Source organism: Meles meles, chromosome 12 (genome assembly GCF_922984935.1).
Source record: "Meles meles chromosome 12, mMelMel3.1 paternal haplotype, whole genome shotgun sequence".
Classification (NCBI taxonomy): Eukaryota; Metazoa; Chordata; class Mammalia; order Carnivora; family Mustelidae; genus Meles; species Meles meles.
The window spans coordinates 58,433,086-58,458,822 of record NC_060077.1 but is presented as its reverse complement, the minus strand read 5'-3'; the positions used below and the strand labels follow the sequence as shown (position 1 = coordinate 58,458,822).

The window sequence follows — 25,737 nt, the reverse complement described above, 5'->3', positions numbered from 1 at the left end:
TCAAATAAATAAATAAAATCTTTAAAAAAAAAAAAAGGAGCATGGGGGTGTTTTCAGTGTTATACTATTCAGCAAGAGCTCATTTGTAAAGTTAGCTTGTTTAAAAAATGTCAGGTATTTTAAATAGATGGTCTTAAGGACTGAACTCAGGTAAGCTAAGAATTTTTTCTTCTGATAGAATTTCTTCACATAGCTTAGAGAAGTTAAACTTCTGGGTGGCACAGTCGGTTAAGTGGCCAACTCCTGGTTTCCGCTCGGGTTGTGATCTGCAGGGTGGTGAGAGCAAGCCTACGTCTGGCTCCATGCTCAGCACAGAGTCTGCTTGAGAGTCCCTCTCTCCCCACCCCTTCCCCTCCCACTTGTGCTCTCTAATGAATAAATCTTTAAATTAAAAAATGGAACATGGTATAGATATAAAATATAAAGCTATGAAAAACACAGAAAATCTTTTAGACCTGAGTTCTTATCCTTGACACCAAAACCACAATCCATTAAAGGGATAAATTGGACTTCCTCAAAATTAAGAACTTTTGTCCCTGTGAAGTAGATGCAAATATGAGGGATAAATTAGGAGAAAATATTTGCAAACCACATATCTGACAGAGGACCAGTTTCTAGAATACATAAAGAGCTCTGAAAACTCAACAGTAAAAAAAAAAAAATTCCATTGGAAAGTGGGCAAAAGACATGAAGAGACACTTAGCTGAAGAGGATATACAAATAGTCAATAAGCACATGAAATTATATTTAACATCATTAGCCATTAGGTAGGTGAAAATTAAAGACCATAACGAAATATCACTATACACTTAGAAGAATGGCTAAAAGAGAGAGAAGGTGGAACACTGAGAAGGAATTAGAGCACTCATATTGTGAGGATGTAGGATGGCTCTGCTACTCTGGCAAAAACAATTTTTTTTTTGACATGCAACTACCATACAACCCACCAATTGCACATCTTGGCATTTTTCCAAATGAAAATTTATATTTATAGCAGGGCTTGTGTGTGTGTGTGTGTGTGTGTGTGTGTGTGTGTGTGTGTTGTTCTTCTTCTTCTTCTTCTTAACGGTAGCCAGAATCAGAGACAACCCAGAAATCCTTCAACAGGTTAATGGTTAAGCCAACTGTGGCATACCCTTTTACCACGGAATGCTCTCTGGCAATAAAAAAAGAACTATTGATACACACAACAGCCGGGATCAACCTCCAGAGAATTATCCTGAGGGGCAAAAGTCAGTCCCAAGAGGTCATATACCATATCATTACATTTATCTAACAGTCTTGAAATGAGAAAACTGTAGAAATGGAGCACAGGTTAATGGCTCTAGGAGTAGGGGAGAGCAGCAGAGGAGTGGGGAGAGGAGGGAATGATCATCAAAGGGCAACACTAAGCTTGAACATGTATCCTTGTCAAAATCCTGGTTGTGACCAGTTCGTGAGACGTTATCATGGAGGGGGAAGAAGTGACTCAAGGGCACATGAGAAAGCTCCATATGGTTTCCTACAACTACATATTCACGTACAGTGATCTAAAAACCAAGTTTAATTTAAAAAAGGATTGGACAGGGGCGCCTGGGTGGCTCAGTGGGTTAAGCCGCTGCCTTCGGCTCAGGTCATGATCTCAGGGTCCTCGGATCAAGTCCAGCATCGGGCTCTCTGCTCAGCAGGGAGCCTGCTTCCCTCTCTCTCTCTCTCTGCCTGCCTCTCTATCTACTTGTGATCTCTGTCAAATAAATAAATAAAATCTTTAAAAAAAAAAAAAAAAGGATTGGACAACAGCAGCAGTGGAGCAAGAATCTCTTATTTTCCTACTTTTCCAGAAAAGAACAAAAGCTCTGAGACAGTGGGCAAGATGGGGTTGGGACTTTGCCCCACTTTGTACAGATCCAAGAAAAAATATTTCTAGCATCCAGGTAGTCTAGCATCTGGAACCCTCTGACAGTCTTCTGTCCAGTCTTGCCTATCTGAGAATTCTCTGCTGCTATCCCCTCTTTCCTCCATGTCAAACTTTCTAAATTTTCATTAAAAGTCAAAATAGAGGACACCTGGGTGGCTCAGTTGGTTGAGCAACTGCCTTCAGCTCAGGTCATGATCCTGGAATCCCAGGATTGAGTCTGGCATGGGGCTCCCTGCTCAGCAGGGGGTCAGCTCCTCCCTCTGACATTCCTCCTTGCATGCTCTATCGTTCTCATTCTCTCTCAAATAAATAAACAAACAAATAATAAGTAAATAAATAAAATCTTTTAAAAAAAGTCAAAATAGGTACAAATAAACTGAAGACCAGAAGGAACTTCAAAGTAGCAGTTTGATACTTTCACATATTTAAAAGGATCTCTGATAGCTTTGAGTTGATGCTATGCAAGAACGTCCCCCAATTCTCACCCTTACTGGTCCAGGTCTAGCATTTCGTCCCGCGTGGCTCTCACGGGTGACAAGGCAGGTAGGTATGCTCTATTCTGAACTGGGCCACACTGAAGAAGATAGAACTGTCCTCGCCCCCACACAGAGAGGAGGATGTAGAGTCTACCTTCATGTTAGGAAAGACCCTGTCGACTTTCACTCTTCCTATTTTGAGCACTACGCAGCTCCTCCGAAAGCCGGCCCCGTTCTCTGGTTTGCTGGCTTTAACTGAAAAGACCAAGTTTCTTTGTTACAAACAGAGTCACGACATGGCCACACTCTTTAACAAAGCACATTCTCTGTTGCTATCAAAGTCCATTCTCCCTTGTACTCTAGACATCTCAAATGCTCTTTCTTTGAACAAACTCAGAATTCTGACATCCCATGGGTAGAGCCCAGAACATCTGTTCCAGCTTGAGAGCCCCCCGCCCCCCGCCACACACAAAGCCTGCTTCCACGTCCGGTGGTAAAGCCCTAGGCACATAGGAGACAGCAGAATGAAGAAAGGTTGTAGAGATTTTCCACTCATGGAAAATCTACTGAGAGAAGATCTGGCTTTTCCTTCAGTGCTATGTATTTAGTCACTGAGTTTTCCGACGATGCGAGGTTAAAGCCTTTTCCTTACAAAGAGACCAGAATCTCTGCCTCTCCAGTTGCTCCTGGAAGGGAACCCCGCTGGGATGTGAACCAAGGTTTTCTCCCCTCAGGAGTTGACAAAATTCTCTTTGGACCTTCAAAATGAGCTGTATCCTGAATTCCAAACTCCCTGTGGGTGCTTTTAGATATTCAATCCCTCCAGTTGTAGAACACATTCTTTAGGATGGGAGCGCCACAGCTTTCTAGGAAGAATGCAGCTCATAAACGTTAACAGAAGGTCACAGGCTATTAATCCTTCGGCTGATCCTACTCCATATTAGCCTTCTGGAGAGCCCTTCCTCGACCAAGCACCAGCTCAATTAGTGGCCTGGGTTGGGTGGGCTGGGCTCAGAGCCATCCCCAGGGCGGCAGAGGGAGGCTGAGAGCCTGCCCGGTTTAACTTCCCCGGGGAACTAGCGGCAGGATTGCCGGGAAGCACAGAGCTGAGCACACCAGGAAACCAAAACCAAATGAGATTATCCATCGAGTAAGGGAGGTCAAATTACACCGAGTCTTGGGCATTGAGTGTGGTACAATGCATTCCTCTCCTTAAGCAAGCCAGACTACAAAATGACCCATATTGTATACTTAAGGGCTTTGAAAAATTATAGCTGGCTGATAAAGGGATTTTGATGGTATACATTAAGAATGGTAATGATGCTATAAACTTCTTTTGGTCGTGTGATTTAGGCTTCTATAAAAATAAAGTATAATCCCCCCCAACTGTCTAAAGTCATAGCTATAATAAAGCAGAAATTCAGTTATTTTCATACAAACTGAGCCTCATCTCCCTCTCAGAATCCTCCTTTTTCCATCTGTTACTTCCCATGCGAACCAGGATTAAAATAATTTGAGATTGCCCTTTCTATTCTAGAATAGAATATCCACCATGCCAAAGGCACAAAAGTAAAATTAAAAAGACAGACGTGAGACAAACTACATGAGAAATAACCTCGGCATTAATTCTGTGAATATGTTTAATAATTACTTATCCTTTTATTGGTTTTTATGTTTAATAATTACTTATCCTTTTATTGGTTTTTAATCAGAGATCCCGGAAAATAGTTGGACTAGAAGAATGGTTCCTTTCCTCACAAGTATGACCGATAATGAAATACAGCAGAATGTTCATGAAGCAGGCAAGTAGCACAGTGACTGGGATCAGATTCACTTTGAGCCCAGTATCCAAATTTAGCGTTCAGGTTATCGTGGAAATGAAATTCTTGCTTTGCACGTGTCCTATCTTTATCGTCTTATTCCTTTGACTGTCCAAAGCAGCAGCACAGGCATAGAGGAGAAGTGTTGAAGGGGTAATAGGAGATTTGAACAAGGCTTTGGTTGTGGCAGGAGGGTTGTTAGGACACTGGGTATGCAGGGCTGCTAAGACCTCCCTCCAGAGATGGATAAGCGCGTCCAGCTGTAGTGTCATGTGGGAAGGCTTTCACACTAACATTTTCAGTAGTCTGCTAAAAGTGTGAAGTGGATGGAATTTATTGAAATATTCAGGATTATTCGCATAGCTTCTACCCCTAAGTTTTCTGTTGGGACTAGTGTGCACCCTGTGATAACCACCAACACTGCTTTGAGGGGTCAAGAAGAGTCCCACTTGCAAAATGTTTGGGGGCTGGATCAGTAACTATTCGATGGGGAAATTTATGCTGAATTTCAGTCACCTGGGAAATGTGCTGCCCCAGAGCAGAAGCACCAGTTACATTGTTGTGGATAAAACTTGGGTGGGGGGTGGGAACGAAACCCCAATCTATTATGGGAAATATACCCAGGCAAAACACCCAACTTGAAATATTTTTTTTTAAAGATTTACTTACTTGACACAGTGAGAGAGCACAAGCATGAGGAGAAGCAGGCAGAGGGAGAGGGAGAAGTAGGCTCCCCATTCAACAGGGAACCTGATGTGGGGCTCGATCCCAAGACCCAGAGATCATGACCAGAGGTGAAGGCAGCTGCTTAACTGACTGAGCCACTCAGGTACCCCTCCAACTTGAAAGGTTTCTTAAAACCTTCCCGTAAGGGGTGCCTGGGTGGCTCAGTTATTAAGCGTCTGCCTTCGGCTCAGGTCATGATCCCAGGGTCCTGGGATCGAGCTCCACATTGGGAGCTCCCCTGTTCAGTGGGAAGCCTGCTTCTCCCTCTCCCACTCCTCCTGCTTGTATTCCCTCTCTTGCTGTCTCTCTATGTCAAATACATAAAATCTTTGGGGGAAAAAAAACAACAACATCACATCACAGGGCACCCATGCGCTGAGATATAGGGATACAATAATGAGCAAGGTGGGCCTTGCCCTCCTAACTGGTCAGTTATATCTGCCTCCCCCTTTTTGCATAACCCCAGAAAATAAAGAGTAATTGTGGAAGCTTGTTTATTGTAGGAGATCCCATAGCTGATAAAGGCCAGAGCTGGGACACAAACTCTGGTCTTCTGAGTCCAAATCACATGCTTTCTCCATGGGTTCATTTTGACCCATTTTCCCTTTCTCTTGCCTTATATCAGGCTTTCTTTGCATATTAAGATTGCCTATTTTTGAAGCAACAAAACACCAGATTTTGATCTTCATAACGTGTTTTTTTTTATACGAAGTTCCTATCTATTCATTTGTCCAACACTGAGCACCTAAGCGCAAGTTACCACATATCTGCGGCTCGTGTGTGTGAGGCATGGGCTGAGTATACTGCCTGGGTCAGCTCACTGACTTCCCACAGGTAACCCGCGGAGGGAGGCGATTTCTTATTCTCATCTTGCAGATCCCATGAAGAGAGGCTTGTGGCAGGGCCGGGACTTGGGACTTTGGCCTTCAGAGCAGGATTTCAGGAACACCCTGTTACGCATCTGGTATATCCGAGAGGCCCTGCTGAGGGCTGGGTGTCTGAAGGGTGAGCAGTGCATAGTGTGGCGCCCAAGGAGCTCACAGACACTAATAATTATACCAGGAGGACAAACATATCGACAGGGAAGTGAAGAACAGGGAAAGACTCAGGACTGCTGTACCTTTGGAGGAGATGTAGGATTTAAAAGCCATTTCTGTTTTCCTCATTCAGAAAATTAGAGGAAAGTAAGTATTTTATCTCTCAGATTCCTTCATGGCAGTGCTTTTCAGATTTTGCATCTGCAGAAAATCTTAAAATTCAGATTATGATTCAGTAGGCTTAGGGAGGAGTCTAAGATTCTGCCTTTCTAGAAACTTCTAGATGCTGCTGGTCTGGGAACCACACCAAGGGGCAAGGCCATGATCTGTTTCCAGAGCTCTTCCCACAGTCTTCTATGTGGTAATTGGGCCTGAACTTCGTGAGATGGGACATTCACTCAGATGATCCCAAATGAAGTCAACTCTTTTATAGCTCAGATCTTGCTACCAAGGATGGAACAAAGCAAAATTAAGGAGCTAAAGTCCATTCTTGGAGCACATTTTCCCTTGCTTCTCCTCTCTCCCCCACATCCCTAATCCCCCAGTGGTCATGTATTCATCCAGAGTTTCAGGTCCTTAGGGAAAGTTCCCTGCTTTCTAAGATGTTCTGTACTTAATTAACTCATCTGTGCAAATGTGTTGGGGAGTGCTAATCACAAACATGTTATTTCTTCTCTGCTGACCTAAACGGCTGGTTCTGGTCTTGCTACACTGGCACCCTCGATGATGCCACTTACTTTCCTTTGCATAGGAAACAGACTCAGCTGAGTTTACCACACAGGCATCCAGTGCGTTTGAGAGATAGAAGAATGCTCAGATGAACTACCAAGTAGTTTCTCTAAAGCAAAAAAGGAGCAAAAACTTAAGCAATTTGCAAAAGCAGGATGCCTGGGTGTCTCAGTCAGTTAAGCATCTGCCTATGGCTCAGGTCACAATCCTGGGGTCCTGGGATCTGGCTTCTTGCTCAGAGGGGAGCCTGCTTCTCCCTCTGCCTGCAGTTCCCCCTGCTTGTGCTGACAAATAAAATCTTTAAAAAAAAAAAAAAAGTTTGCCAAAGCTAAATATTTCAGTAAACTCTAGTAAACCGGAACTAGCATTCTGCTTCAAAGTAGCAGGTTAGGCTTTTGAGATCCCCTTCGCTTTTTTTTTTCTTAAAGATTTTTATTTATTTATTTGACAGACAGAGATCACAAGTAGGCAGAGAGAGAGGCAGAGAGCGAGGAAGGGAAGCACACTCTCTGCTTAGCAGAGAGCCTGATGCGGGGCTCAATCCCAGGACCCTGGGATCATGACCTGAGCGGAAGGCAGAGGCTTTAACCAACTGAGCCGCCCAGGCGTCCCCTGCCATTGCTTTCTAACAACACTTCCAGACAAGTCCTGAGGACTTTTCTATGTGCACTTGCATTTTCAAACTGAGGGAAAAAAGGGACCATCAATGCCAGAACTTGGAGTCCTCGTCTATAACTGGGCTATGTACCCAAAGTGGATTTATCAACCAATTTTTTTTTTTGAGACCCCATGCATCTTCCCATGGGAAATAGGAGGTCGTTGCAATGTAATGGCTTTAGGAGTTAAATGGGCCTTTAAGAGCTACTTGGGTACTCCAACTATCCTTTGTAAACCTGCCTGCTGCACAGAGCATGGCACCTGGCGTGAACTTGCCTGGGGCTGAGGTTTTCTCCCTTACGTGACTATGGATATACCGTCTAAACTTGGGGCTCCAGCTCCGAGTGTTCTGTCAAGTGCAGTTAGAGTGTTGCTGCTCTGTATAAGAATTCTTCAGCTATGGCAGATTTCTGTATAAACAGAAAACTCTCGTGTTCGTCATCACCATTTGAACACATCTCCCTTGCCAAGTGGATCTGAGTATTAGTTATAGGATGGGGAAATGTCAATGTAGAATCAATCCTGGGGAAAACCAATGGCTTAGAATGAGAGAGAATGCCCATCTGAAGGGCTCTTGTGGACGTGGCCTTGAGCATGACCCTCATATGGCCCCTATGAAGCCTATCTGTTGTCTCTTCTATAGTCTGTGACCTCAGCAAACTCCATGGTTTGATGACCATCTCTAAAGGTAGACAGTGGAAGTTGGGGGGTGGGGGCAGAAAAGAACAAAACCATCTTTTGACAACAAGCAGAACCTTTCCTGTTTGCTTTAAGGTTGAACGCTAGCTAGCTCAAGTTGTTATGGGAGTTTTCATGCTTTATAGACATTACACTTAAAGTAGGGCTTTAAGAGTCTTACCCCTTTCCAATCTTTTGGGTCCTCCCTAGAGAAAGAAGCTTTTGTGCCTTCTTGTTCCTCCCTATCCCACAAGGTACTTCCTTTTCGCTCCCCATGGGGAGAGCTCATGCTTCCCCGAGTCTTCCTAGAAGCACCATGTGCTTGAACACCAGGAAGATTCAGGGCTCTTGTTTCTGCCTGTATTGGGGGCAGTGCAGTACAACCCCCTGCTGGACTGGGTCAGTCGTCCTGCTTTTCCACGTCTTCTCTGCTCTCTAACAGGTGAAGATAGAGAAGCTCTCCAGCCTAGACCGGTGGATGGAGAAAAGACAGAATGCTAACAGCTACATGCACAGGGGAGGGGGAAAATGAGCTCAGCAGGGTATCCGAGTGGATGCTCTTTAAAACGTGCCTGCTCTTCCGAAAATCACAGCCTTCCCTACTTTGAGCGGCAATGGCATTCTTCATATGTTAAGGGGATGTCTGAATCCTACCACTACCACCCTCAGCGACTCAAATCATTCAGTGCGCTACTGTACTCTCAAAATGATGTATTTTCTTCATGTGTTGAAAACCTTATGGAGGCTTTGAGAAGAAAAACTCCAGTTCCCATTACATCTTCTATTCTATTTTCTTCTAAGGAAGATGGATTGACAACTGGCTTCTGGAGTGCTGAGATTTCTCGTGGGGAAAGCAGAGGTAAAAGGTAAGACACCCTCTGGCTAAGGAGGCTAGAGGTCACACATGGATTGAAGTGCTTTGGGTCTGCACTTAAAGCAGAGCTGGATAAAGCCCAGGCCCTCCTGCAATCAATTTAAGTTGACTCGTTCATAAGAAGAGCATGAAATGTGAGGGGTGCCTGGGTGGCTCAGTGGGTTAAAGCCTCTGCCTTCAGCTCAGGTCATGATCCCAGGGTCCTGGGACTGAGCCCCGCATCAGGCTTTCTGCTCAGCGGAGAGCCTGCTTCCCCTCCTCGCTCTCTGCCTGCCTTTCTGCGTACTTGTCATTTCTGTCTGTCAAATAAATAAAATCTCTAAAAAAAAAAAAAAAAAGCAGGAATGGTGTTGGGCCTAACTTGCAAAGATTTTAAAAGAAGATCATTGTTTACAGGGGTAGAGACAAGCATTCTTTGTCTTGACTCCTAAATCATGCTTATTTTTCTTTTGGATATTTTGGTAGATGTTGCTGCTTCCTCTTGGTTGGATTGTCAGTTCTCTAATATGTTAAATCTTTGAAATGGAATTTTAACTTCCTCTTCATTTTTTAATCTCTAGAGTCTCTATTCCTGATCATTATTGGACAGTTTGACTAGTTTTTTTTTTTTTTTTTTTTCAGATAGGGGAGTCAAAATATAAAAGTCTCCCAAAGGCACACAGAATTAACAAACAACACAGTTATTAACTACTTAACATTTGCAGGCAAACTCCCCCAAATGCGAAAAACCAAGAAAAATGCACGTGGCTTTCCGATTCTAAGAGCGAGGCTGACAATTGACAACACTAAACTTCTCAAGAATAGGGTGTTTAAAATCTCGTTCCTTTGGGATGGGCCACAAACCCCGTGGGAAAATATGACTCAAATGGACTTCGGCCTGAGATCACAGCAAACGGAACACAATTGTTCTTCCCGTTCTGCCTGGCTCACCTGCGTCAGATTGTGCAACAAGGTACGCTCTGGAGATGTCAGAGGGCTCCTAAAAACCCCACCCAAGCTCCCTGTCTGGGCAAATTACTGTGAATAGCATCATGGCAGACACTCGCATAGACAGCTTAGGACAGAAAACCAACCTAATACACCCTTCTGCAAGAGAAACCAGACTCAGATTCACGGCTCAACTTAAGCTGGTGGCCATGGTAATGGGTGGGCACGGCAACAGGCTCCCGAAGGGGAAGAGAAGCCACACATTCTTGAACATAGTTATACTCCTCATGCTCCACGAGGCTAATTGTGAGAGCCATTGGTAAGCAGTACCAGGAGCCTCTTGTTCCTTTCAAATAAGACAAACAATAGCCCTGCCGGACAGACATTTCTTGTTTCTGGGTACAACTTGGCTCCAAAGCCCTAATCAGTCTTCTGCTAATTCAAAACAGCAGGCTTCTGGGCTCAGCCTCTCTCTGTCAGATTGTCCACTCTCGGAGTTCACAAAACGTTCCTGCCACAATGAAAGGACCAACTGGTTCCTGAACACAGAGGAGGCTCCCTCCAGATCTGCTGTTTAATTTCAGTGGGAGTTCAAAAACTTCGGTGTAGAAGGACCTGTACTTTGTCTACAGTTAAAACCAATATCTGGGCGAAACAAACAAACACAACAACCAAAAAACCCCAGCCTGTCAGTGGTTTGCTTTGAAAGGAGGACTGATGAAAGGCAGGATGGGGGTGGGTGGTGGGGTCCTAGCTGCAGATTTTTATAGACATTTTTTTTTTTAATGGAAAAGCAACCTATGGTAGGATTCAAGATAAAACCTATTGTAACATCTGCCAGGATCAGAAGCTGTTTTGTAGCATTCCACCATTTAACTTCCTAACACCTACTAGAGCACCCTACCTTCTCTGTCGGAGAACCCTTATCTCTAGATCTTATCAAATGCTTACTGAAATCTACCAGCCGCTCAACCTCTACCTCAAGTGTGAAGTGTAGGTTTTCCCAGAGATAGTAACAGATATTCAATACTTTAACCCAAAAGGATCAAGTTCCAACAGCGGACTTCCAGAAATTATACGCAGAGAGAGAAGCATTTCTTTCCCCCCAACCCCCAGTCCGTTTTCCACAGTAAAGAAAGACTGCAATTATAGGGCTCTCCCAAACTGTGGACCAGTGACCCATACAGTCCTACCCGACTACCTACTTTCTCAGCACGGACGAAATTTTTCACCTGTATTTTTGTTTCATCTACAGAGCCGCGGTGTCAGAAGAAGGATAAAACAACTCTAAAAATTGAAGCTTACGTGCCAAGCGCCGTGCTCGAACCCGGGGACGTGAAGAGCCACAGGAGTCCATCCCCATCTCCAGCCAATTTATGAGCTGGGGAGGCCCACGTGTGGGAAATTAAAGGCAAACCGCAGTGAGTCACCTGACCTATCCTGGACGCGTGGGCGGGCCTGTGGGAGGTGGGGGAGGTCAAGGTTAGGAGGTTCGGAGAGGTTTTCCAGAACAATCCTGCTCAAATGTTAATCCATGACACCTGAGAATCTTACAGCAGTACGGATTCTGATTGAGAACGTCTGGGAGGGACGTTCGGCATTTATTCAAAGCTCCCAGGTGATGCAGAAGCCACTGGTCGGGAGCTCCCAGCGGCAAGGACCTGGAGGAAATCCCACCCGAGCTAAGACAAAGGCTGAGCTTGACTTAACCACGGAAGGAAAGACAGAAGAAAGACATCCCCGGCAGAAAAACGTGCAGACACTGAACCTAGAAACATTAGGCTGACTGTGGGGAATAAAATCCAACATGCTAAGGAAAATGTTTATGTGAAATATTGCTGAGTGTGAATACAGGCAAGAAGAGCTTTATACAAAAAGGGAAATTCTTTTTTTTTCTTTTTGTAATAGTTGCACAGAGGTGGAAAGATTAGAAGTGCCTCCCCTCTTTCGTCTCATCTTTTTCTAATTCTCACTAATGCGTCTTATGTTGTATTTATTTATTTATTAAATTTAGCTTTATTAAGATCTAACCTTGGGGCACCTGGGTGGCTCAGTGGTTTAAGCCTCTGCCTTTGGCTCCTAGTCTCAAGGTCCTAGGATCGAGCCCCACATTGGGCTCTCTGCTCGGTGGGAAGCCTGCTTCCCACCACCCCCCTCTCTTGCCTGCCTTTCTGCCTGCTTGTGATCTCTGTCTGTCAAATAAATAAATAAAATCTTTAAAAAAAAAAAATCTAACTTTTTTTTTTTTTTAAAGAGAGAGAGAGTGTGTACCTGTGCAAGGTGAGGCAGAAAGAGAAAGAATCTTAAGTGGTCTCCATGCTCAGTGCAGGGCCCAGGGGCGGGGCTCCGTCTGTCAACCCTGAGATCATGACCTGAGCCGAAATCAAGAGTCAGACGATCCACCAACGGAGACACCCAGGCGCCCCTTAACCTTGTATTGACTGAAACAACAAAAGGATAAATCGGTTTCTCCTCCAATGCTGGTGGGCAGAATTGTGTCCTGAGGTGTCTTTTGACAAATGACCACGTGGCTTCCTCCAGTTTGGGATTATGTGACTGGATAGGGATACAGAGCTACTTGGTGACTGCAACAATGACATAGTGTCTTACTTGGTTATGATCACCACCTAAAGATGTGTGGTTTTTGAAGGAATAATATTTTAGAAGAAGAGGTGAGTCATTAAAAATATCAAAGCACGTTTTTATAATCTATTAGTAAATTTTGCCTGGGGGGGGAAAATGCAGGAGGAATCTTACAGAATTCTGACAGAAGAAAAAAACACCAAACATTGTGTCTTTTGACTTCGCAGAGTGCGACAAGGAATTCATTGCTGGGTGTCCCAAAGCAAGTCACTGTCCCAGGCAAGGGGGAGAGCTTTGTGTTTGTGAGGAGCAGAAGGAAGGCTGTGGTTGCTGAGGACATACAGCCACAAGCTCTAAGTCTGTAAGATATATGCTCTGTGATTCCATTCCTGATGCATAAATGGAACTCTTAAAATTAAGATCACCTTGCTTCCAAATTAGATGTGTTGCAGGAAAATAAATAGATCATATTTGTTCTATTGTCAGCCGTATGTGAAAACCATTAAACAAATCTTATGACTGTGTCACTATACATAATACAGTTCTCATAAAGACTCACACGTTATCTGAGTCTTACAAGAATCCTGTGAGACGATGCCAGACTCCATCGTCTCTATTCGGCAGAGGAGAAAACTTAATCTGAGGGATGTTGATTAAGGATGTCAAGTAACATCTCCAAAGTCACCCCGTCAGCAGCAGAACTAGTTTTAAGCATTAGGCTTTTCTGAGGTTTTTGCGCCAGTTCCAGAACTTTTTCTGTGATACAACACTGTGAGGTTTTTTTTTTTTTTTTTTTTTTTGTTTATGTATTTAGGGATGCCTGGGTGACTCAGTCAGTTAGGTGTCTGCCTTTGGCTCAGGTCATGATCCCAGGGTCTTGGGATCAAGTCCCATGTTGGGAATCCTTACTCAGTGGGGAGTCTGCTTCTCTCTTTCCCTCTGTCGCTCCCACTGCTCATGCATGCACTCTCTCTGACAAATAAGTAAATAAAATCTTAAAAAAAAAAATTTATGTATTTATCTTGGGGGATAGAGAGTCTTAAGCAGACACTGTGCTGAGTGAGGAGCCTGACTCGGGGCTCTGTCTTACAACCCTGAGCTGGGCTTAGACCCCAGATCATGACCTGAGCTGAAACCAAGAATTGATTTGCTTAACCGGGTGTCACCCAGGTACCCCACAACACTATAACTTCTAAAAAAACCAGGTGGGCAGGGATAAGGAAGTGAGGATTTCAAACTTGAAAAGGAATTAAAATCTATGGAAAGTTTTCTATGACTTTTTAAAGCTCAGAATTTCATAAGAGCAGTTGGGAATTTGCCATAGGCTCAAACTACATGCCCTCTATTCTGCTTTAAAGGAACCTGAATACAAATAGATACACGTGTGGTGTTGGCGTATAAATATCTTACAAAACTTATAATACATGAAATGTAGAAACACAAGAGATTTGCTGTAATCTGGGGGCCAGGAATTGTGTGCCATTAAGTGCGTCCTTAATGAAGGACAAACCAGAATGTTCTTTATAATAGGCTGTCCAGTTAGTCCTTATCAGAGCCTTTTTCAAATTGACATTTCTCTTATTTTGTTAAATATATTAATTATAAAACAAGAGTAGAAATGGTCATTTAGTATCCTCATAAGAAGAAAATAGAAATTATTGCAATTCAAAGATATTTGATCAAAAGAAATGATTTCTTCTTAGGTGTTAACGAGAGTTCTGTTAAGGATTATTTCAACACGGTATTAAACCGAAAGGTCAATTTATGTGTGAACAAGTGAACCTCTGCTTCAGGGTTTCTCAAACTTCCCTGTGCACGGGAATCCCCTCCAGGTGTTGTTAAAGTGAGGACTGATTGAGAAGGTCTGGGGTGGAGCCTGAATTCTGCATTTTAAGATGCTCCTAGACGATGCCAAACTGTGGTTCTGGGATGTCACATGGATAGACTTGGGAGGATTCACTGGAATCCCCTGTGAATGAACTTCCTTGGAATCACTCAAGATCAGGGCACTTTGATTAGCAATGTTATGTGGACATGGTTGATGCTTTCTCAAATACTCCACTAGCTAATAATTTACCTATCAATGTATCTATTCTATTAGAAGGTCTGTGGAAGAATAGAAAGTACCTTACAGAGTGCTGTGAAGTGTGTAAACCTGGCGATTCACAGATCTGTTCCCCTGGGGCTAATAATATACTATATGTTAATAAAAAATTTAAAAAACATTTAAAAATTTTTTTTAATTAAAAAAAGAAAAAAAAAGAAAGTACCTTACAATATCTTACAAAATAAGATTGCTAATTTTCTAGATCTGGGTTTACTTTTCATTTTCCCCTCTTAGGTAAGTTGTACAGACAACGTCAGATAATGGCTTGATTTTTTCCTTTAGTGGGTGAAGGAAGCTCAGACATCCTACTTCATTATCTTGGACATGGAGTCTCAGATCAGGTATTTTACAGACTGGGAAAGCGAGGCATTTTGAGATTTACTGTGGGATTAAAGTAGGATTGCACATTTAGCAAAAACAAAAAGAGAAAAGAAAAATAAAACCAAACTTCAAACAACCAAAAAAAGACACACCCAGTGAAGTTTGAATGTTAGATAGAAGATCCATTTTTCTTAGTATGCGTGCACCCTCATGTAATACATATATGTAATATATACTTATATATTTTTGAAAAAAACATTGTTGATCTAAAATTCAGATTTAACTGGGCGTCCTGTATTTCACCTCGCAACCCGAGGTAAACGCACACCCCTCCAGATCCTGACTAACACTGAAGGGCCGAGAGGACAGATGCTGGCAGGGTGGCTTAAACACTCCAACTGCACAGAGAACGGCTTTCTGGATTTGCCAGTAACACATACAGCGTGAGGTTATTCCTGTTGTTGATGTGTGGAAACTCCTTTCAGAAGATTTGTGTCCAGAAGACCACAGTTAAAAAAAAAAAAAAAAAAATTATGGTTGAAGGTAGGCTGGAAGTGAAACTAACGAAAGTCTGTCAACAGTTTGGGGGAAGGACTATGGGGAGCACAGCAGAAAGCTTTTCCATCCAGCTCCCTCTCTTTCTTTTCCTCTTTCCAAGACCGGAGAAGATCAGTGGGAAAATGCAGACAGTGGTTTCTTGGGTAGAATCAAGAAAGGTGCTTCTTAACTAGATCCAATTCTGACAAGCTGATTGGATTGAAGATCATGTTTGAAAGCAGGAAGGAAAGTGTAAGGTGGTGGTTGCAGGCAAGCTCTCACCTCTTGCTTATCAGTTGTTGAAAACAGCCTCTACTTAAAGAGGTCATCTGGCGCTCTGGTTTTACTTTGGTATGACATCGAATAAAAAGCTTCAGATACTTTAGCAAAACTAAAAAAAAAACTGCCTCATTTTCCACCGGCCTTTTCTGGCTTATTTTCCTTTCTCTTACTAACTCCAAATGCTAAGAGTTATTCTTGCCGTGTTGTTTGTAATTAATTCTAACGTAATACCAAGGCTTACCTGTCAGCAAAATGCTTGAGTGTTCTGCCCCTGTTTAAGCAATTAAATATTATGAATTTCTTCCTCTGGTAAAAATATAGTAAAATCCAATTAGTTTTCAGAAGGTTCTTAATTTTGGAACTACTTTTTTTAAAGAAAATTGGACAGCGACATGCAGAAAAATGAAACTGGACCATTTCCTTACACCACACACGAAAATAGACTCAAAATGGATAAAGGACCTCAAGTTTTTATTTTAATTGCAGTCAGTTTTGGGACGCCTGGGTGGCTCAGTCAGTTGAGCATCTGATTCTTGATTTCTGCTCAGGTCATGATCTCAAGGTCATGACAGTGAACCCCATGTGGGACTGGGCCCTGGGCATGGAATCTGCTTAGGATTCTCTGTCTCCCTCTCCTCCTGCCCCTTTTCCACCCAAGCCCTCCCTCACATCCTTGCTCTGTCTCCCTCTAAATAAATTAATTAATTAACATTCCAGTTAGTTAACATATAGCATTATAATAGTTTCAGGCTTACAATAGTGACTCAACACTTCCATACATCACCCCGTGCTCATTGAAACAAGTGCCCACCTTAATCCCCACCACATATGTAATCCATTCCTCTACCCACCTGCCCTCTGGTAACCATCAGATGATTCTCTATAATTAAGAGCCTGTTTCTTGGTTTGTCCCTCTCTCTCTCTTATTTTTTTTCCTTTTTCTTGTTCTGTTTCTTAAATTCCACATATGAGTGAAGTCATATGGTATTTGTCTTTCTCTGACTTATTTCACTTAGCATAATACTCTCTAGTTCCATCCACGTCACAGCAAATGACAAGATTGCATTCTTTTTCACAACTAACTAGTATCTCTGTGTGTGTGTGTGTGTGTACCACATCTTTATCCATTCATCAGTCAAAGGACACTCTTGATTATTGTAAATATTGCTGCTATAAACATAGGGGTGCACATATCCCTTTGAATTAGTGTTCTTATATTCTTCAGGTAAATACTCAATAGTGTGGGGGCACCTGGGTGGCTCCGTGGATTAAGCCTCTGCCTTCGTCTCAGGTCATGGTCTCAGGGTCCAGGGATTGAGCCCTGCATTGGCTGTCTGCTTAGCAGAGAGCCCACTCCCTCCTCTCTCTGCCCACATCTCTGCCTACTTGTGATTTCTGTCTGTCAAATAAATAAATCTTTAAAAAAGAAAAAAAGTACTCAATAGTGTGACTGCTGGATCATAAAGCAGTTCTATTTTTAACTTTTGAGGACCCTCCATACTGTTTAATTTTGGAACTACTTTGGAGAGAACTATACATTATACATATACATTTATATGCACAAGCTATATTAAACAAAATGCAGTTAATAAACTATGAAATCTAAATTATGATAAGGGAGGAAAGTTACTTTTCACTTGAACTGGTTATACAATCTGTCTTCAGCTGTCTCCCTTCATCCTCCTTCCCCAGTTAACTCCATCAGGAGCAAGAGGAGCTTAAGTCACTTTGGGAGTTAGAAATCTACATGCCATTGCTACCAAAAGTCCTAGGATGGGGTTAATACCCTTTTTATTTTTGTTTTGTTTTGTTTTTAGAAATTATTTAGCTGATCTCGGGTACTTCAAACTTTACATTGCTTATAATGCGTTGTTTGATCTAGTGAAAAAGGGACCCCAGCCACCATTTTTGGTTTCTAAATTGTAGCTATACTGATTTTGGAAGGGATGAAGAGGACCAGTTATATATAACCCCTAAAATTGCTCTGTTAATCTAAGTGAAACTCATTTGCAATCGGTGGCATTAACAAGTCATCAAAAAGAGGAAGTTCTCTTAACTGAAGGAAATCTTATGAGGCAACTCTTAAAATAAGAAAGTAAGACAAGTTCCTATCAATGTAGTTATTGTTCTTTCAAATATTCTTTCTAGAATCTTAATAGTAATCTGTCCAGCCTCAGGCAGAAGGCAAATAATTTGAATTTCTGGATCATAATCTGATCTGTTATTGAATTTGGAAATTTTATATGAAATTGACCATGATGTATTGCCAGCCTCTAGTGATGTAAGTGACTATATGAAAATCTGCTTATTATTTAATGAGCACTCTCTTTGTAAGTAGCAACTGATCTTAAATGCGTACTGTAGAAGAGTAGTGCTATTTTCAAAACAGCAAGTTTCCACATCATGTTTCAAATGTATAAAGTGACAGTCAATGAAAAGTCTCAAAGCTGGGGCCCCTGGGTGGCTTGGTTGGTTAAGCAGCTGCCTTTGGCTCAGGTCATAGTCCCAGGGTTGTGGAATGGGGCCCCCTCCCTTGGGCTCCCTGCTCAGCAGGGAGTCTGCTTCTCCATCTCCCTCTGATGACCCTCCTGCCTGCTTATGCTCTCACCCTGCCTCTCTCAAATAAACAAATAATCTTAAAAAAAAAAATCTTGAATCTGAACAAAATCTTCAAATTATGTCTTCGTATACTAAATCAGATAAGAAAAAAAAACCCTCACAGGTTAGGAAAAAAAAAAAGTTTCTACTGCTAAAAAGTTAAGGCAAGTCTCACTCTGGGCTTGCTGGCAGGGCTGTGTTTTCCCATTTTCTGGAGCACTGGAAACAGTGACATAGCTCGAAGGAAGTTAGCATGGCTCTGTTTAGGCCTGCTAAGGTTCAGAAGTTCTGCAGTTTACCGTATCACAAAAATTCATGTATTATTTAGAAATGTATTGCTTTTGCAAAGTACATACACACCAAAGGGAAATATGAAACGAAACTATCTTGAGTGATTAGTTTACCTATGTTTGGAAACAAATTGTTTTCCCTTTTCTAAAGGGAAAAAAACCTGAAAAAAAGATGAGGGCTTTAAGTGAGCAAATTCTCACTTTGTTGCAGAGAATGCTTTGTGGATGAATGTGAGAGGAGGGAGACCCCAAAGCAGAGCCTGCAGGACTATTTAGTAAGGATGCTATATGGGGCATTTATGTTTCGTTGGATGGTGTGATGAACCTGTAAGGGCTCTTAAAACAAGAGAGTTTATGCTTCTATGCATTGGGCAAAGATTCCAAAACTTCCTACTTTGGTTATGTGGATAAGAAACTAATGATGGCTTGGGGGCACCTGGGTGGCTTAGTGGGTTAAGCCTCTGCCTTCAGCTCAGGTCATGATCTCAAGGTCCTGGGATTGAGCCCAGCATTGGGCTCTGTGCTCCAGCAGGGAGCCTGCTTTCCCCTCTCTCTCTGCCTATCTCTCTGCCTACTTGTGATCTCTCTCTCTGACAAATAAATAAATAAATTCTTAAAAAAAAAAAAAAGAAGCTAATGATGGCTTGGATTTTGGGCGTTGGCCTAGTCCTAAGGTTGATTACTTTGTAAGAACATGTGAGAGCATGATGTATGTAAATCGTTTCTCCTACTTTGAGGAGGGAGCAGAGAATTAGACCTGAACTTGTCTAGCCAAAGCCTCCAAGCAAGATTACATCCAACACTATTCAAGAAAAAGCTGCATGACATAGACACTAGACAAAGAGTCAGCAGCCCAGGTTTCTCGCCACCTTGCAGCATCATTTGCTTTTGGGCACATGGGTAGTCTATCCACCCAGTTCTGTTTAGGCCCTAATGTGTTAATAAGACCAAAGGGCTGGGGGCGCCTGGGTGGTGCAGTCCTTAAAGCTTCCGTCTCTTGGTTTCAGCTCAGGTCATAATCTCAGGGTCATGAGATCAAGATGGAGTTTCACCTGGGGCGCCTGGGTGGCTCAGTGGGTTAAAGTCTCTGCTTTGGGCTCAGGTCATGATCCCAGGGTCCTGGGATCGAGCCCCGCCTCGGGCTCTCTGCTCCGCAGGGAGCCTGCTTCCTCCCCTCTCTCTGCCTGCCTCTCTGCCTAGTTGTGATTTCTCTCTGTCAAATAAATAAAATATTAAAAAAAAAAAAAAGGATGGAGTTTCACCTTGAGGTTTGCACTCAGTACAGAGTCTCAGATTCTCTCTCTGCCCCTCCTACTCGTGTTGTCTTTCTCTCTCTCTCAAATAAATAAATCTTAAAAAAAAAAAAACCAAAGGGCTGTATAAATTTAAGGTAAAAAAAAAAACAACACTGGATGAGTCTCATCTGTTCTCAATTACTTGAGAGTTTCTAGGCAAGGGAAGCAAGGGCAAAAATGAGCTATTGGGACTTCATCAATAAAAAGCTTTTGCACAGCAAAGGAAACAGTCAACAAAACCAAACACAACTGACAGAATGGGAGAAGATATTTGCAAATGACATATCAGATAAAGGGCTAGTGTCCAAAATCTATAAAGAACTTAACAAACTCAACACCCAAAGAACAAATAATCCAATCAAGAAATGGGCAGAGGACACGAACACACATTTCTGCAAAGAAGACATCCAAATGGCCAACAGACACATGAAAAAGTGCTCAACATCACTTGGCTTCATTGACATAAAAATCAAAATCACAGTCAGATACCACCTCACACCAGTCAGAATGGCTAAAATCAACCAGTTAGGAAACAACAGGTATTGGTGAGGATGCAGAGAAAGGGCAACCCTCCTACCCTGTTAGTGGGAATGCAAATGCTCAAAAAGTTGAAAATAGAGCTACCCAATGACCCAGCAATTGCACTAGGGTATTTATCCTAAAGTTTCAAATGTAGTGATCTGAAGGGGCACATGCACCCCAGTGTTCATAGCAACAATGTCTACAATAGCCAAATGATGGAAAGAGCCTAGATGTCCATCAACAGATGAATGGATAAAGAAGATGTGGGGTATATATATATATATGCCTATATATAATGAAATACTATGCAGCCATCAAAAAGAAATCTTACCATTTGCAACAATGTGGATGGTACTAGATGATTTTATGCTAAGCAAAATAAGTCAGTCAGAGAAAGACAATCATCATATGCCCTCACTGATATGAGGAATTTGAAAAACAAGACAGAGGATCAAAGGGGAAGGGAGGGAAAAATGAAGCAGGATGAAACCAGAGACGGAGACAAACCGTAAGAGACTCTTAATCTTCGGAAACAAACTGAAGGTTGCTGGAGTGGAGGGGGTGGAAGGGATGGGGTGGCGGGGTGATGGACATGGGGGCAGGCATATGCTATGGTGAGTGCTGTGAATTGTGTAAGACTGAGGATTCAGACTGGTACTCCTGAAACAAATAATACCCTATATGTTAATTAAAAAAAACTTGAGAGTTTCTAAAATTGAGATGACACACATTCTTTCTACTTCACTCCTCTTGGTCTACTTATAAGTACTAGAGAACTAAGTTTACACCATCCTTTGATGAACAGTTCCTGATTAATCTGGATTAGACCCAGTCTTCTCGACTACATTTCAGCCTTCAATAAATTATACCTCCCAAAAAAAGGATGGGAATTTCAGAAGTACATCCCCAGTGCTTCTTCTAAGCTACCCAGAAATGAGAATGGGTTCATTGACATCATGTTGGCCTTTGGAAATTCTTATTAACATTTATTTTTTGGTAGCATCTATCAAAGAACACAACCAGCTCCTCATTTTTAAATATGCTGACTATTTAAATAGACTTGTGTCATTTTTAATGAAGGCCAATGACAATAAAAGCTGTTTAACTATCAACGTGTTATTTGTCCAGTACTCTGAAATAACTCTCCTAGCTTCATGAATTCCTTTAGGCATCCACATAGCTGGATATTCCTGTTTTTTTTTTTTTTTTTCATAATATTTGGCAGAGAGCAAACTTGTGAAGTGAATCTTCGACCCATGAGAGTGTAGTTACATATAATAATTACTAGTTAAATTGTTTTTAACTAAATTATTTCATGCTAAAAACAATGCTAAATTGTTTTATGTAAAACTACAAATAAACAATGAGCTACCCTTTTACGGCACTTAAGAAATGAAAGAGACCTTGGCTCCTCCATAACCAGAACGTCTGTCTTGGAAATTAACAAAACTGAATGTACTCGGGATGCTTTGCTTACAACTGTTCTCCCCACCTTTTGATAATGCTCAGTGTAAACAAGCAGCAACCATACCATGAAAGGTCTTATGCTCTGTGCTATGGGAGCTACAGATGCAAAAGCCCGGAGGAGAGAATTCTGAGCAGGGTACCCAGGGGCAATGAGAAATTTGAGCAAAGTTCTACAGCTGACAGCGGGGAAGGCTTGACGTGTGTCAGGTACTGCTGGTCCCCCTTAAAGAAACAGAATGGGGAAGGAAGCATTCAGGCAGTGGCAGAGCGAGTCATGGTGATATAAAGAATAATGAAGAGAGGAGAGGTATAAACATTGGAGTTAATAGTAACAAAAATAAGAAAAAATAAGTTTATTTAATAATCTGTGGACATTTTAAAACAGGTTATCTTTATTAGACTCACATATGCCTTAGGAAATTTTTTTTAAAGCAAGAAATGGTGGGTTAGTTAGTAGCAAACAAAATTTCTTGCAAAATGTTAGGGATAACCATTTCTATTTAAATAGAACATTTAATCCACCACTGAGTGTGTCATCAAATAGTATTTGACTTTTCTGTATTCAAAATTTATGTGCTACAATTTCATCCTCTCTATTTCACGTAATTGAAATAACTGCATCAGTCAGCAGCACTCTCCAGCTGTTTTTTTTTTTTTTTTTTTAATGCCTCCCACCAAGGAAATTACAAGACATCTAGTTGGCTCTGTGCTTCCCCTTCTAACAGGAGAGAGCACTAAAATGAAGCTGGTAGAATAGGGTGCTGGAAAAGGGATCGGCTTCTACAAGCAAACATATCCTGATCAGATATTCAAATATGCTTTCAAAGGAGTGGAACAGTGCGCGTCAATAAGCTACTGGATATAATTACTTCCTATTCCCGGGGCTCCGCCTTGGAGTGCAGCCTGCTGACTCACCAGGCAGCTCCTCCCAGTTAGTTTCTGCTGGGTTTCCCCGCTGCCTGTGCACGTGAGTCATCATGGGAATGAAAGTTTCTACCAGTCTCCTTAACAACCCTGAAGAAACCATGCACGACAGTGAACTTAGATCTTTCCAAGGACCTAAGGCAAGAGAGGGTGAAAGATGATGTGGCAGGTGTCACCGCTGGCCAAGCTGCCAGACGACAGTCCCCGCCCTAGGGCGTCTGTCAGCAACACTCCAGTTTCAGCGTCTTTTCCTCCACCCGCCCAAGTAGTTAAACTGGCATCTTGTCTAGCATCGCTTGCAGCTGCTGACCGCTGAAGAGAGAGAGAGAGAGAGAGAGAGAGAGAGAGAGTGTGTGTGTGTGTGTGTGTGTGTGTGTGTGTTGCTCTGACTTTGCTGCACAATGAAATTACCTGCAGATTAATAAAACAAATAACAAACCGGATGCTTGGCTCTCATCTCCAAACAGTTAGATTCAAATGAGTTGGGATAACATGCGGACATCAGGATTTTCCAAAGTTCCCCAGATAATTCTAATAGGCAGCAAAGTTTGGGAACCTGTGCACTGGAGAAGCGTCCCTCTCCCCGTGCAAGTGAAGCCTACCAGTTAAGCTTAACTAGTGACTACCCGGTGGCCTCCCAACCCGCCTTGGAGATCTACTGACACATGGCCCCTGATAACTTAGTTTGGCAGCCACAAAGAACGCTAGCGAAGCAAAGCAAGGGGGCATTTTTAGAAGTGACACTGTCTAGACAAGAACCATTTCCCCTCTTAGCTTACTAAAAACTTAGCTAAATTTAGGGCTCAAGAGAAGCATCTCAAATGTTTCTATTCTTTCTGTTACCTTTTGATCTCTGTTCTGTTTCATCCCACAGAGTCTGGTTCGGCAAAGCTGCAAGCCTCGGGTCCTCTCAGATTAGAAGAAGGTGCTGCGTCAAAGGACAGTCAAGACGCGACTGCACGCTTCACCTCGGCTGGGACCGAACCTCCGCCTCGCAGCGCGGCCCCAGGGTAGATACTATGCTAATCAAGAAAGTTCTTCCGTCTCCTCGCGGGAGGGCGGGTGCAGGTTTGAACACTTAACCCTTGATTTTACGTGACTGCATTATAGTGCGTTTGGTGACCTCCTCTTGCTTAGTGAGTCTGGACTATGTCCCACGATTTTGGAAGAGAGGACGTGAGCAAGTGATGGAGAAAACCCGCAGGGAGGGGACAGCAGTGTTGGCTGGTGCCGAGGTGAAGGGAGGCTAATGTTCGGAATATTAATTACTCCACGCGCTACTGACCCGGCGAAGACTAGCAGAAGGGGACTGGGGGTTAAGACAAAGGCTCCTCCGGATCAAATGGCTGCAGCGCCCCTTCCCCCGAGGTTATAGCTCTGCCTTCTGCGCTGGGCGGCACTTGGCACGGGACTTGCAAAGTGACTCAGGGGTGACCAAACTCATCAGCCCTTTCGTGATTTGAAAGTCTGCATGAAGGAGCGCTCCAGATTCAGAGGGGAAGGTCTTTCTGTGCCCACCCTTCCAGCCCTTTGTGAGATTTCTGGGCTTTGGCGCAGCCCTTCTAAGGGTGGACTGAAGACTTTCCTACGGAAGCAGAGTGGGGAGTCGCTGAGTAGCCCTCGCCCTGCGCCCAGGGAGCTCTCTGCAGGAGAACCTCTTCGGTTCAGAATCGCAGCCGGCTCTCTTTTCCCCAGACCCGGCTCCCAAGTCTCGGGCATCAGGAGGACCAGCGGGAGCTGGAGTCGGAATGGGGGGCAGTAGGGCTCGTCTCCGCGGGAGCGCAAGCACCTAGGGCGGCGGCAGGGCCGGGGGGCCGGGGTTTGATACCCTGCCCTCCAGCGCCAGCGCGCTGCACTTCCTGGTCTGCCTGAAGCGCGCGGCCCCTGCCAGCGCCCCAACTCCGGCGCCTCCAGGTCTGCGCGCGTCGGGCGCGCACCCCCAAGTCCCTCTGCGCCAGCGCCAAGTGTCCGGGTCCTGGAGAGCCCCGGCCCTCACCCCCCGAGCTAGTCCACTTTGCTTCTGCCAGCGTGGCAGTCCGACTCCCTCCCCTCTCCTCCAGGGCACAGTGCGCGGCGCTGGGGCAACAGAGAGGTGCAGCCCGCGGGAACGCGACGGGTTCACACCCCGGAGCCGCGGCGCCCACCCCCGCACAACTTCTTGTCGGGCACCAAGACCCGGGGTCCCGGCCGCTCCGCGACCCGCACACTGCAGCCCCCCGGCTGCGGGAGGAGGCGCGGCCAGTGCTCGGCCTGGGAGGGACTGCGCCAGGGCAGGAGGTGTCGGGGTGCGCCAGGGCGGTACCGCTTTAAATGCACTTGACTCACCTGCTCCTGGGCTGTCGCCTCCTTCCTCTACTGACAGCTGGGGGCTTTGTTTTCTCCACCCACCCGGCCGGCTGCGCTCCGCCCCCACTGCCACACGTGACTCGCCGTCTGCCAACGCCGCGGCTCCGCTAGTCCACCCGGGAGAGCCGGGGCCAGCGGCACCCTTTCCCCAGGGAGCGGAGGGCAGGTGGAGACCCCAGCTCAGGACACGTCTGCGCTGGTCCAAGGTGACCTGTCGGCGGGTTGGTCGGAAGGTGGCAGGCGGGTTAGGGCCCTTGGAAGCCAAAGTGAGTTGGTGACATGGAATAAAGTGCCAGCCAAAAGGAGCTGGGCTGTTGGCCCCACCCAAGATAGAGGAGGCCGGTGGGGAGAAGAGGGGTCTTGAAAAGGCGACAACATACCCTGAATTAAGCACCTGTAACTGGGGTCCTGCTCACCGACCGGCGTGCTTCCGCCTTTTAGACCAAGTGTTCGTACCCATACCTGGGGAACAACTGATAGATAATAAGAGGCAAACTGATTTTGTCATGGACATTATTAATCAAACCAGGCAAGTCTAAACCGAATAATAGGGTTAATATAATGCAATCAGAGCAAGTTTTATTGAGGTTTCAAATCTGCTTTTTTGGTGCTGTTGATACTTGGATTCTATTTGGAAAACGGAA

At 43.9% G+C, this 25,737-nt stretch overlaps 1 protein-coding gene across 2 annotated transcripts in view; it reads right to left on the bottom strand.

The window, feature by feature from the left end:
- Positions 1-25,139, bottom strand: part of MAPRE2 (microtubule associated protein RP/EB family member 2) — a 156,269-nt gene extending 131,130 nt beyond the window's left edge. The window contains exon 1 of one of the 2 annotated variants that reach the window (XM_046024941.1): positions 25,073-25,139. Coding sequence is in view for 1 of the 2 variants with exons in the window: in XM_046024940.1 (XP_045880896.1) it covers positions 23,591-23,614 (24 nt within the window). In the remaining variant the exon portion in view is untranslated. Of the gene's footprint in view, positions 1-23,590; positions 23,726-25,072 lie in introns of those variants that run through there. The other variant, XM_046024940.1, reaches the window with a different exon arrangement.
- Positions 25,140-25,737: the final 598 nt, after the last annotated feature.